The sequence below is a fragment of the Oryctolagus cuniculus genome, chromosome 6 (assembly GCF_964237555.1).
Source record: "Oryctolagus cuniculus chromosome 6, mOryCun1.1, whole genome shotgun sequence".
In the NCBI taxonomy this organism is placed as follows: domain Eukaryota; kingdom Metazoa; phylum Chordata; class Mammalia; order Lagomorpha; family Leporidae; genus Oryctolagus; species Oryctolagus cuniculus.
In genome coordinates, this window is record NC_091437.1 from 83,687,362 (window position 1) to 83,701,548 (window position 14,187).

General features: G+C 39.1%; 1 protein-coding gene across 3 annotated transcripts in view; it reads right to left on the bottom strand.

Annotated features, from left to right (window-relative positions):
- Positions 1-115: 115 nt before the first annotated feature.
- The window catches only part of LOC103348030 (uncharacterized), a 66,537-nt gene continuing 52,465 nt past the window's right edge, over positions 116-14,187 (bottom strand). For all 3 annotated transcript variants that reach the window (XM_051844513.2, XM_051844509.2, XM_051844511.2), the window contains one exon: positions 116-1,180. Coding sequence is in view for 1 of the 3 variants with exons in the window: in XM_051844509.2 (XP_051700469.2) it covers positions 1,056-1,180 (125 nt within the window). In the remaining 2 variants the exon portion in view is untranslated. The remainder of the gene's footprint in view (positions 1,181-14,187) is intronic.

Genomic DNA, 14,187 nt, shown 5'->3' on the forward strand with positions numbered 1-14,187 from the left:
TCCTCCACCTTGCGGCGCCGGCACAGCGGGTTCTAGTCCCGGTCGGGGTGCCGGATTCTGTCCCGGTTCGCCTCTTCCAGGCCATCTCTCTGCTATGGCCCGGGAGTGCAGTGGAGGATGGCCCAAGTACTTGGGCCCTGCACCCCATGGGAGACCAGGAGAAGCACCTGGCTCCTGCCATCGGATCAGCACGGTGCGCCGGCTGCAGCGCGCCGGCCGCGGCGGCCATTGGAGGGTGAACCAACGGCAAAAGGAAGACCTTTCTCTCTGTCTCTCTCTCTCTCTCACTGCCCACTCTGCCTGTCAAAAATAAATAAATAAATAAATAAAAAAAATCATAGTTTTCTATTTGGCTCTGCCACTAAGTATTTACCTTTGAACAAGATGGTTTTCTTCTCCAAGTCTTTGTTCATCTATACAATGGAGATGATTACAGTGCAGACTTATAATGTAGATGCTACGATGACACGATGGTGTTAGATGCTTAGGTCAATGCTGCTGCATAGCTTATGCTCAAAAATGCTTGCGGTATATTGAAGTAGCAAATTCAGGCTTCAACCCTGGATTTCTCAGAATTGCAGGTCAGCATTCAACCGTTCCAGCCCAGTACCTCACAAAACGTTTAATGGACCCAATGAGTCCTAGGTCAGATTTAGGAAAGGATAAGCACCCTACCACCTACCTGCATGTTCAAGTGTAGAGTTGACTTATGTGTAGAAGGCCCTATGAGTTGATGAGGAAGATGTGAAACAATCATTCAACTATTCATCTCATGCATTTTATTCGTTCATTCATTCATTCATTCATTCATAGTAGCACCTTCTTCCTGCAAAACACTTTTGAGGATCTGGAGTTAAGAAAGTAACTAAGACAGGCAAAGTTTCTGCCCTCAAAGGGGCACAGCCAATCAACAGGAAAACAGATACTGCAGTTTCTGATAAAGACATCATCATTTTTATTATAAGAAAACGTTGGGCCAATTCATCAGTTAGGTGCTCAGATCTTCACAAATTTCCTCACTTCACCCACATGGTAGCACTACAAGGCTGGCTCTTTTACCTCCTGGTACAGATGGCTTCATATTGCGAGGCTCTGGCTCCAAGCCCAAGGTAGTCACTGCTATGCTGTGCTGTACACAGAGAGAACTCCATGTGCTCAAGGTAAAGGCAGGCTTGTGGACCTAGAGTTGAAGAAATCTCAGTAACTCCTTTGCTTTTGTGATAAGTTTCACCCGAGAGAAAGTATTTAGATTAGCAGTTAAGATGTCCATGCCCCACATTGCAGTGCCTGAGTTTAACTCCAGACTCCAACTCTGGTCTCATTCTCCTGCTAAAGCAGACCTTGGGAGGCAGTGATGTTGGCTCAAATGATTGGGTTCCTGCCATCTACATGGAAGACCTATATTGAAATCCCAACTCCTGGCTCTGCCCCTGCTCAGCCCTGGCTGTCGCTGGCATTTGGGGAGTGAACCAGTGAATGGAGCTCACTCTTCTCTATTGGTCTATCTCTGTCTCTCTTTCAAATTAAAAGAAAAAAAAAATCTCTCCTATCGCTTCTCCTTCTCAGTCTTCAGAGAGATAGAGATAGGGATAGAGACAGAGACAGAGACAGAGAGAAACTAGTTTTCCTGAGCCAGAACAGGACAGTATACTCTAGCTGGGGGCTACCTGCACCTTCTAACTTTTCCCCCCTCCTAGGAAGAAGGCAGAGATCCCCAGGAGATGGAGCGCTGAAGGAGTAGATCATACCCCTGCATACCCCTGGACCTGAAAATATCTTGAACTTGATCGCCTACTGAAGTACTATTTTCATTTGCATACAGTAAAACAAGAGAGACTAATTATTCTTATAGTCTAACAGAACAAAAACTTGTGAGATCCATGAAGAAGTTTAGCAACTTGACTGCTAACCTGCTCCATGTATTCTAAAGAGGCCTATCAGTTCTGTGGTCTCCTTTTTCATATATTAAGGAAATGATGATTTATTTATGAAAATACCTGATGAAAGTATAGACAGTGTGGCAGAGCATTTACTATTGTGCCAAGGTCTTACAATAAATAATCTCATTCAGCCCTTGCAATAGCATGATGAGAAGACAGGAACTTGGAGAGTGTTAGCAACTTGCCAAAATTCAATTCGTGTGAGTTGCAGTTCTAGGATTCTGCTTGTGGACTCCACAGCTTACAGGCATGCCCTTGTATTTTAAGCTTTATCTCCCAGAGCTCTAGGGAAACTGGCAGCACACTGTGCTCTCCAGTTACTGCTTCATTAAAGTGGAAGTACATGAAAAGTTTGTTTGAAGGAAGGGCTGACTACAAAGCTAGAAGAAAGGAAAATACCGCGGCATGCCAGCTGCCTAGCAAAATCCATACCCTCAAATATTTTAATATTCATTGTCGTTGAGGTAAAATTCAATTACCATGTAATTTACCCTTTTAAAGAATATAATTTCACCATCTCCAGCATATTCTAAGGTTGCAAAATCACCACTATCTGATTCCAGAATGTTTTCAGAATGTTTTCACCAAAAGAAATAGTATATCCATTAGTAGTCTTTTTCCACCCTTGGTCCCTGGCAACCACCAATGTATTTTCTGTATATATTTAGATTTGCTTATTGTCAACATTTCATATAAATGCAGTCATAAAACATGTTTTTGTGTGTCTGGTTTCTTTCATTTAGCATGATATTTTCAAAGTTATTCTACATTGTAGCATGTATCAGTATTTGATTACTTTTTATGGCTGAATAATATAATATGGATATATCACATTTTGTTTATTTGTCAGTTGATGGACATTTAAATAGTGTTTTCACGTTATACTTACTATCACCATTTTTAAATTTTTATTTTCAATTTATTTGAAAGGCAGACAGAAACAGAAATACAGCATTTGCTGGTTCACTCACCAAATGTCCACAACAACCAGGGCTAGGTCAGGCTAAATCTAGGAGCTGGTAACTGAATCAGGTCGCCATAGTGAGTAGCAGGAACCTAATTACTTGAGCCATTATCTGCTGCCTCTCAGAGTACACCTATGCAAAAAGCTGGAATTGGAAGCAGAGCCCGATCTCAAACTCAGGTATTTTTTTTAAACTTTTATTTAGTAAATATAAATTTCCAAAGTACAGTTTATGGATTACAATGGCTTCCCCTCCCCATAACTTCCCTTCCACCCGCACCCCTCCCATCCCCCACTCCCTCTCCCTTTCCATTCACATCAAGATTCATTTTCAATTATCTTTATATACAGAAGATCGATTTAGTATATATTAAGTAAAGATTTCATCAGTTTGCACCCACACAGAAACACAAAGTGTAAAATACTGTTTCAGTACTAGTTATAGCATTACTTCACATTAGACAACACATTAAGGACAGAGATCCCACATGAGGAGTAAGTACACAGTGACTCCTGTTGTTGACTTAACAATTTGACACTCTTGTTTCTGGCATCAGAAATCTCCCTAGGCTCTAGTCATGAGTTGCCAAGGCTATGGAAGCCTTTTGAGTTCGCAGATTTCGATCTTATTCAGACAGGGTCATAGTCAAAGTGGAAGATCTCTCCTCCCTTCAGAGAAAGGTACCTCCTTCTTTGATGGCCCTATTCTTTCCACTGTCAAACCCAGGTAGTCTAACATGGGATGCAGGTGTCCCAAATGTGTCTTAATTGCTATGCCAAATGCTGGAACCTATTAAGAATTAATAGCGCTGCTATGGGAGCTAGCATTGTGGCCTAGTGCGTTAAGACACCATTTACAATCCTGGAACCCATATCAGAGTGCAGTTTTGAGAACCAATTGCTCTACTTTTGACCCAGTTTCCTGCTAATGCTCTAATACTCCTGGGAAGGCAGCAGATGATGCCCCAAGTACCTAGATTGATCCCTGCCACCCAGGAGTTCCTGGCTCTTGGCTTCTGTCTGCCCCCACATGGCTGTTGTGGCCATTTGGGGAGTGAAACAGGTGATGCACAATCTCTCTCTATCTCTCCCTCTCTCTGTGTTGCTCTGCTTTTCAAATAAACAAATCAATCTTTTAAAAAATGATGCTGCTATGAATATTTCTGTGCAAGTTTTTGTTTGAAGATGTGTTTAAATTTCCTGGGTACATTCCCACCAGCCATATGTGAGGGTTTTCAAATCTCTCCATATTCTTGGCAACACTTACTATTATCTGCCTTTTTTATTATAGCTACTCTCATGCAAGTGAAGGGGTATCTCATTGGGGTTTTGCTTTACTAGTGATGTTGAATGTCTTTTCACGTGCTTATTGGCCACTTGTTTATCTTCTCTGGAGAAATGTCTATTCAAATCCGTTCCTTATTTTTTATAAAATGTGTTCTTCTCTCTTTTGAGTTGTAAGAATTCTTTCTATATGGTAGATGTTAGATCCTTACCAGATATGATTCTCAAATATTTTCTTAATAATAGTCTTTGATGCATAAAAATATTAACATGGATGAAATGCAGTTTTATATTTTTTCTTGGCTGTTATTTTGGTGTCATATCTAAGAAACATTTCCAGGTCTAAGGGTAGGTAGATTTATACCTGTTTTCTCTTATGAGTTTTATAGTTTTGGTTCTTCCATTTAAGTCTTTGATTCATTTTATGTCAGTACCTGTATCTTGTATGAAGTAGTGGTCAACTTCAATTATTTTATGTATGGATATCTAGTTGTTCCAGAACCATTTGTGAAAAAGAATATTCTTTTACCATTGAAGTCTGTTAACACTGTTGTAAAAAACCAGTTGATCATAAGTGTATGAGTTTATTTCAGGATTCTCAATTCTATTAAATTGACCTAAAAGTCTATCTTTATGCTGATATCAGAAAGTCTTCATTACAGTAGACTTATAGTAAATTCTGATACTAGGAAGCATAAGTCTTCTTACTGTATTATTTTTCAAGGTTGTTTTGAATGTTCTGGATTCCTTACATTTCCATAAAATATTTTAGAATCAGCATGCCAATTTCTGCAAAATTTTAAATTGAGAATTTCCTGAACACTTCATTCAATATCTAGATAAGTTTGGAGAAAGAGTATAATATTTTTGGAGGGCAGGCATCTGGCCAAGCAGTTTATTTAATTTTTTTAAAGATTTGTTTGTTTGTTCATTTATTTATGTGAGAGGCAGAGTTACTGACAGAGAGAGGGAAACACAGAGAAAAGTCTTCCATCTGCTGGTTCACTCCCCAAATGTCTGCAACAGCCAGCACTAGGATAATCTAAAGCCAGGAACCAGGAGCGTCTTCCAGGTCTCCCATGTGAGTGCTAGGGCCCAAGCACTTGAGCTATCATCCACTGCTTCCCCAGACCATTAGCAGGGAGCTGGATCATAAGTGGAGCAGCCAGGATTCGAATCAGTGCCCATATGGGATGCTGGTACCACAGGCAGAGGCTTAATCTACTGTGCCATAGCACTAGCCCAAAAGAGTATAATATTTTAACAATATCAAGTTTTGCAATCCATGAAGATGGGATGTCTTCTATTTATTTATGTTTTCTGTAATTATCTCCACTGATGTTTTATAGTTTTCAATATACAAGTCTTGGGGCTGGCACCGTGGCTCACTTGGTTAATCCTCCGCCTACAGCGCCAGCATCCCATATTGGTGCCGGATTCTAGTCCTGTTGCTCCTCTTTCAGTCCAGCTCTCTGCTGTGACCCAGGAAGGCAGTGGAAGATGGCCCAAGTCCTTGGGCCCTGCACCCACATGGGAGTCCGGGAGGAAGCACCTGGCTCCTGGCTTCAGATCGGCACAGCACCAGCCATAGCGGCCATTTTGGGGGGGTGAACCAATGGAAGGAAGACCTTTCTCTCTGTCTCTCTGTCTCTCACTGTCTAACTCTGCCTGTCAAAAAAAAATTCTACTTCAATCTTTTTCTTGTTCTAGGTCTATTCAGATTTTTAAATTTCTTCTCAAGTCACTTTTGATAGTTTGCACCCTCCTATAATGAATCCAGTTTCACTTAAATTATCTGATTTGTTGACATACATTTGCTCTTAGCATTACCTTATAATTGTCTTCATTTCTTTAAACTCAGTAGTAATATTACTTCGTTCATCTTTAATTTTAATAATTCGAGTTCATTTCCTCTCCTTCTTTCTCTCACTTAGCTAAATATTTGTTGATTTTGTTGATCTTTTCAAGGAAGTAATTTTTTGTTTGTTGATCATTTTCCATTGTTTTTCTATTCTCTATTTCATTTCTCTTTTTTTAAAGCATACCCTGTACATTCTTTATTTTTTTAAAGATTTATTTTATTTATTTGGAAGGCAGAGTTACACAGAGAGAGAAGGAGAGGAAGATTGGGAGGAGGGTAGTCTTCCATCCGCTAGTTCACTCCCCAATTGGCCACAACAGCTGGAGCTGCTCCAATCTGAAGCCAGGCACCAGGAGCTTCTTCTGGGTCTCCCACGTGGGTGCAGGGGCTCAAGGACTTGGGCCATCTTCGACTGCTTTCCCAGGCCATAGCAGAGAGCTAGATTGGAAGTGGAGCTGAGATTCTAGTTGGCACACATATGGGATGCCAGCACTGCAGATGAGGGCTTTAACCCACTGAGCAGTAGTACCGGCCCCTTCATTTGTGTTTTTGTTTGATATTTATACTTTCTTCTGTGCTGCTTGGTTTGGGTTATCTTTTTCCTAGTTTTCTAGTTTCTCAAAGTAAAAGATTAAGGTATTTTGGAGACCTTTGTTCTATTTTAATAGGGGCATTTCAGTTATATAAGGGGAGTCAAGACTTCACAGAAATGCATATTATAGAAAATTATTTCAAAATATTTTTGTACCAAAATAAGCTTACATTTAAATTCTATTCTCCAAAAACTTTTTGAAGCCCCCATATAAGTTTCCCTCAACACACTACAAGTTTTTATTTTTTGTGTCTTTATTGAGTTCATCTCAAAATATTTCTAATTTTCTTTGTGATTTTTTGGTTTGTTAGTTATTTAGGAGTGTATAGTTTCACTTCTCAAATTTCTGACTATTTTTGAGGTCTACTTTCATTCCATTATGTTAGAGAATATATTTTGGATAATGTCTATGTTTTAAATATATTGAGACTTAGTGATCAATTTCTGTTCACAATTGATCATAATGAAAGGACTAAGAGTCAAAGGGATCACATAAACAAGTCCAGTGCCTGCTAATGCTAACCAATAGAATAAATAAAGGGGAGAGCGATCCAACATGGGAAGCGAGATACACAGCAGACTCAGAATGGCGGATGTCCTAAACAGCACTCTGGCCTCAGATCAGCCCTTAAGGCATGTGGATCCGGCTGAAAAGCCCATGAGAGTATTTCAGGCATGGAAAGCCAAGACACTCTGGCAAAAAAAAAAAAAAAAAAAAAAAAAAAAAAAAAAAAAAAAAAAAAAAAAAAAAACCACCTAAATGAAAGATCTCTGTGAGTGAGATCCCAGTGGAAAGAACAGGTCTTCAAAGAAGGGGGTACCTTTCTCTGAAGGGAGGAGAGAACTTCCACTCTGACTACGACCTTGTCTAAATAAGATAAGAGTCGGTGAACTCAAAAGGCTTCCATAGCCTTGGAAACTCATGACTGGAGCATAGGGAGATGCCATAAACAGGAGTGTCAATTTGTAAAGTCAACAACAGGAGTCACTGTGTGCTTACTCCTCATGTAGGATCTCTGTCCTTAATGTGCTGTACATTGAGATTTAATGCTATGACGGGTACTCAAACAGTATTTTTCACTTTGTGTTTCTGTGTGGGTGCAGACTGTTGAAGTCTTTACTTAATGTATACTGAACTGATCTTCTGTATATATAGAAAATTGAAGATGAATCTTGGTGTGAATGGAAGGGGAGAGAGAGCGGGAGAGGGGAGGGTTGCGGATGGCAGGGGGGTCATTGGCGGTGGGGGGGAGCCGATGTAATCCATAAGCTGTACTTTGGAGATCTATATTCATTAAATAAAAGTTAAAAAAATAAATATATTGAGACTTACGTTATATACCCTACCATATATCTATCCAAGAATATTCCACATGTACTTAAGAAGAACTTGTATTCTGCTTTTGTTGGGTGGAGTATCATATACATATACATATATATTATAATTTATAGTGTTACTCTAGCCCTCTAGTTTCCTGTTGACCTTCAGTCTAGTTGCTCAATCTGGTACTGAAAGTGAGGTATTAGGGGAAATGCTGTGGCACAGCAAGTAAAGCCACAGCCTGTGGTGCTGCCATCCCATATGGGCACTGGTTCGAGTCCCAGCTGCTCTACTTCCAATCCAGCTCTCTGCTATCACCTGGGAAAACAGTGAAAAATGGCCCAAGTTCTTGGGCACCTGCACCCATGTGGGAGACCTGGAAGAAGCTTCTGGCTCCTGGCTTTGGATCAGCTCAGCTCCAGCCATTGTGACAATCTGGGGAGTGAACCAACAGATGGAAGACCTCTCTCTGTCTCCTTCTCTCTCTCTCTCTTTCTCTGCCTCTGCCTCTCTGTAGCTCTGCCTTTCAAATAAAACGAATAAATCTTTTTTAAAAGTAAAAAGATGTAAGGAAGTGAAGTACCGAAGTCTTCAACTATTGTTATTTTACCATTTAGTCCTTGAACTGTGTCCATTTTGCTTCATGTGTTTTAGCACTTTGTTGGTATGTGCATACATATTTATAAATGTTATAACTGCTCAATAGACTGACCTTTTGTACATTATAGAATACCTTTTGTCCCTAGCAATAATTATTGTCTTCTATTTGCTTACCCATTCCTCTCTGATGATTATTTCTGGGAAAAATTAACTGTATACAACCATATCACAAACCAGAATATAGTATGAAAATATGGTACGTTTTTCTTGTTTTCATTTCATTCATTATTTCTTTCCCTAATACACAAATATGTTTGTGCTAGAAATTTACTGTCACATTTAAAGAGGTAAATGCACATATTGCCCTCTAGTGGACAACCATATACACTGACCTTGCCTTTAAGTTATTGCCCTACTATCTCCCCATGTCTAAGGGAGATAATACATTCCAAGACACTCAGTAGTTGAATGAAACAATGAATAGCACCAAACTCTATACATGCAATGTTCTTCCTATACATCCATAGCTGTAATTAAGTTTAATTTATTTTTTTAAACTTTTATTTAGTAAATATAAATTTCCAAAGTACAGTTTATGGATTACAATGGCTTCCCCCCCCCCATAACTTCCCTCCTACCCGCACCCCTCCCATCTCCCGCTCCCTCTCCCATTCCATTCACATCAAGATTCATTTTCAATTATCTTTATATACAGAAGATCGATTTAGTATATATTAAGTAAAGATTTCATCAGTTTGCACCCACACAGAAACACAAAGTGTAAAATACTGTTTCAGTACTAGTTATAGCATTACTTCACATTAGACAACACATTAAGGACAGAGATCCCACATGAGGAGTAAGTACACAGTGACTCCTGTTGTTGACTTAACAATTTGACACTCTTGTTTCTGGCATCAGAAATCTCCCTAGGCTCTAGTCATGAGTTGCCAAGGCTATGGAAGCCTTTTGAGTTCGCAGATTTCGATCTTATTCAGACAGGGTCATAGTCAAAGTGGAAGTTCTCTCCTCCCTTCAGAGAAAGGTACCTCCTTCTTTGATGGCCCGTTCTATCTACTGGGATCTCACTCGCAGAGATCTTTCATTTAGGGTTTTTTTTTTTTTTTTTTTTTTTTTTTTTTTTTTTTTTTTTTCCCCATAGTGTCTTGGCTTTCCATGCCTGAAATACTCTCATGGGCTCTTCAGCCAGATCCGAATGCCTTAAGGGCTGATCTGAGGCCGGAGAGCTGTTTAGGACATCTGCCATTCTATGAGTCTGCTGTGTATCCCACTTCCCATGTTGGATCGTTCTTTCCCTTTTTTATTCTATAAGTTAGTATTCGCAGACACTAGTCTTGTTTGTGTGATCCCTTTGACTCTTAGACCTATCAGTGTGATCAATTTTGAACAGAAATTGATCACTTGGACTAGTGAGATGGCATTGGTACATGCAATCTTGATGGGATTGTATTGGAATCCCCTGGCACATTTGTAACTCCACCATTTGGGGCAAGTCTGATTGAGCATGTCCCAAATTGTACATCTAACCAACCACAAAAAAGGAAACCTGTTGAAGTGAAAGCGACACTATGAGAAACAGTGACTTGATCAGCCCTTGTCCTGACTGTTGATGTACAATTTAATACTTTATCCCTTTTAGTATTTTTTTGTTCTAGTTAATACTATTGGTTGAACTCTGTAATTAACACACATTTATTCTTAGGTGTTGAAATTTAACTGGAAAGTGATCCCTGTTAAATATAAGAGTGGGAATAAGAGAGGGAGGAGATACACAGTAAGTTTAATTTATAAATTAGACACAGTAAAATATTAAAAGTGATATTAAAGTTATAGCAATATACTGTAATAAAAGCTACTTGTATGTGATCTTCCCTTCAAAATATTTTATTATATCACGTTAACCTTTCTGTTGTGATGATGCAAGAACACAAAATGCCTGTTATAGGGGGGAGTTGGGGAATGATGTAGGCATTGTGATTTGGCATTAGACCTGCTTTGGATATTACTCTTTCTCCTTAACCAACTTCTTCAACTCTACTGGGAACGTTGAAGTAGCTTCTTCACCAGCAGATGCAACCTCTATAATAACTTCTCTGTTTTTCAGTGTAAAACTATTCCTGAATCTGTATAACCTCCTTGACTTGGAGTAAGTGGCCTACTGTCCCTCACTGTCAGGTGTCCCTTGATGCTGAAAGCTTTATATAACCTCAGGCTTTCTGTCATGGCATGTTGTCTTCAGCTGGAAAATGTTTTCTATTCATGTCTGTTACCCACAAAATTTATGCCTCATCTATCTTAGCTAAGCAGTTAGCATGTACTATGGTCATAAATTTTGCAGTTTGAGATGATGGTAAAACTAATTTTCCTACTTCACAGTTTCTTAGATAGACTATACATTCTTACAGTAAATCTTAGCAACCTCAATATAAAATGTTTTTCTTGCCCTGTTGAGAATTTCACCTTTTCACTTAAAGGAAGCACTTCATAGCTTCTCTTTGGCTTTACTTAGATTGCCAACCTCACCATTCTTGCACTTTAGGACCATTATTAAATAAAATAAGGGTTACTTGAACCTAAGTGCTGTGATACCATCATGACAATGTGATAACTGAGATGGTTACTAAGTGATCAATGGGTGGGTAGCACATACAATATAGATATGCTGAACAAAGGAATGACTCACATCCTTGTTTGGACAAAGCAGAACTATGTATGATTTCACCACACTTTGTAGATAATATACAATTTAAAACATGAATTGTTTACTTCTGGAATTTTATTCATTTAGTGCTTTCAGAGTGTAGCTTACTGTGGATAACTGAAACCACGGAAAACATAATTTTGTATATAGGGAGGTGGTGGTGGTTTCATAAACCTGAGGAAGCAGCAATAACTCTGTGAGAAGTATGAACTAGAATTCCAGAAAAAAACTGTACACACATAACTCATTCAGAGCTCAGTCTCCCATGGCAACTTTGGGAGCCAGCAAAATCTGGGCCTGCAAGTTGTTCTAAGCCAAGGCCCTTGTGTTTACAAAATAAGACAGTAATGCAATTAAGGAGCAAGATCCTAGAGAAGCACCAAATCTTGAGACATGAGGACCTCGCCACAAGAATTTTTCTGTTTTCATAGCAAGGGGAAGAATAGGACAACATCATGAGTCAGATTACCAGTGATAGCTGCTGTTTCATTTCAGCTGACTGTATGATTGTTTGGCTAGGTGGTGGTGCTCTATCTCTACATGATAAGGATTCACTTCTAACCTCCTTAAATATATTTTTGCCTTTGATTCTCAACAGTTTAACAACAATATTTTGAGACTTTTATACCTTGAATCTCTGCTTTGTTTTCTTTCATTGAGCTTCGGAAGTCCTTGGCCATCAACTCTTAAAATATTTTTCCACCCATCTTTCACTTTCTTCTCCTTCCAGAAGCCAATTCCATGTAGATGGCTTGTTATTATAACACAGCTCTGCTCACTCACTCTCTCTCTCTCTTCTCCTGTGAGTCAGTTTGTGTGCTTCCTAACAACTTGTTTTCAAATTCAATGATTCTTCTGTAGTTTCCAGTCTGCTAGTAAACTTAAGGAATGAATTCCTAACCTCTGTTCTCATGTTTCTCTTTTTTATTTCTAGCATTTTCACTTAGCTATCATTAGTTTCTGTCTTTGCAATGAAATTTCCCCATCTGTTACTTCCCACTGTCTACCTATTCCACAAGATGCTTTAACATACTAATCACGGTTTTTAAAATCTTTGTCCCTTACAACATCCAAGACTATCTCTGAGTCTGGATCTCTTGAATAATGTATCTCTTAAAAATGGATTGATGTTTTTTAACTGAGAATCCACTCATTTAAGCTGAGATTTAAATTTTCTTATTTAAGATCAGCTGGTAGGAAAAAAAAAAGGCCTCAAGATCATAGCAGGAAGAATCTCCTGCACCCCAGCTTAATTTGAAAGTTTACATATTTGTAGATAAGTGTCCAGACAAAATATATGACTAAGACAGAAAGCACCTCTGAAACTGGACCCTCAGGAAAAGAAGTCAGGCTTTGGGCAAAAGTCACATATGAACATAAAAATTTTAAAAGCCGTCAAATAAAATATCACGTGTATGACACCCTGCTGCCTGTACAGGGATTATGACAAGTAACAACATCACAGCAAATATACATCTGGCTGTTTAGAACCAGTAACTTTTTAAAAAAGATTTATTTATTCAAAAGACAGAATTACAGAGAGAGAGAGAGAAGAGAAAGAATGAGAGAGAGAGAGAGAGAGAGGTCTTCCATCTGCTGGTTCACTCTCCAGATGGCCACAACTGCTGGGGCTGGGTAGTATCAACATTTTCATGATATTAATCCTTTCTTTTTTTTTAAGACTTTTTTTTTTTTTTTTTGACAGAGTGGATAGTGAGAGAGAGAAACAAAGAGAAAGGTCTTCCTTTACCGTTGGTTCACCCTCCAATGGCCGCTCGGCTGGTGCACCGCGCTGATCCGAAGCCAGGAGCCAGGTGCTTCTCCTGGTCTCCCATGCGGGTGCAGGGCCCAAGGACTTGGGCCATCCTCCACTGCTCTCCAGGGCCACAGCAGAGAGCTGGCCTGGAAGAGGGGCAACCGGGACAGAATCTGGCACCCCGACCAGGACTAGAACTCGGTGTGCTGGCGCTGCAAGGTGGAGGATTAGCCTATTGAGCCGTGCCTCCAACCGATTAATCCTTTCAATTCCCAAACATGGAAGATTTTTCATTTTTTTGTGTGTCTTCTATTTCTTTTCTTATTTATAATTTTCATTGTAGAGATTTCATATCGTTGGTTAAATTTATCGCAAGATATTTAAGATTTTTTGCAACTATTGTGAATGTTACTGGTCTTACAATTTCTTTCCCTCTCATGGCATTGTTTGTGTGTACAAATCCTATTTGTGATATAGTGCCTTGATTATGTTGAAATATATTCCTTCTAACCATTTTGTCTAAGGGATTCTTTTTTATCATAAAAGGATGTATTTTTCAAATACTTTTTCTGCATCTGTTCAGATAATCACGTGGTTTTCATTAATCAATTGTTAATGTGATATATCACATTTATCGATTTGCATATGTTGAACCATCCCTGCATCCCTGGGATAAATCCCACTTACTCCAGTTGGATGATCTTTTGGATTGTTGTTGGATTTGATTCTTATTGATGATAATTGCAGCAATGATCCTGAGGGATATCAGTCTATAGTTCTCATTCTTTGTTGTATCTTTTTACAGCGTGGGAATTAAGGTGATATTGACCTCAAAAAAGGAGTTTAGGTGGATTCCCTCCCTTTAATTTTTTTTAAATAGTTTAAGAAGTATTGGGATTAGTTCTTTAAAAGTTTTTAAGAGATGGCTTCAACAGTGAAGCCATCCATTCCTGGGCTTTTCTTTGTTAGAAGGGTCTTTGCTATTGATTCTGTTGTGGGAGGATGAGGGCAAAGGTGATCTCAGTTCGTGTTTCTTGTTGAAGAATTTCCATGCAGACAGGGCCAGTAAGCAATGCAAGATTTATGGAAACTGAGAAACCTGACCAGCAGTCAGGAGGGGGATCTAAGTAGGAATCGCCAAAGAAGC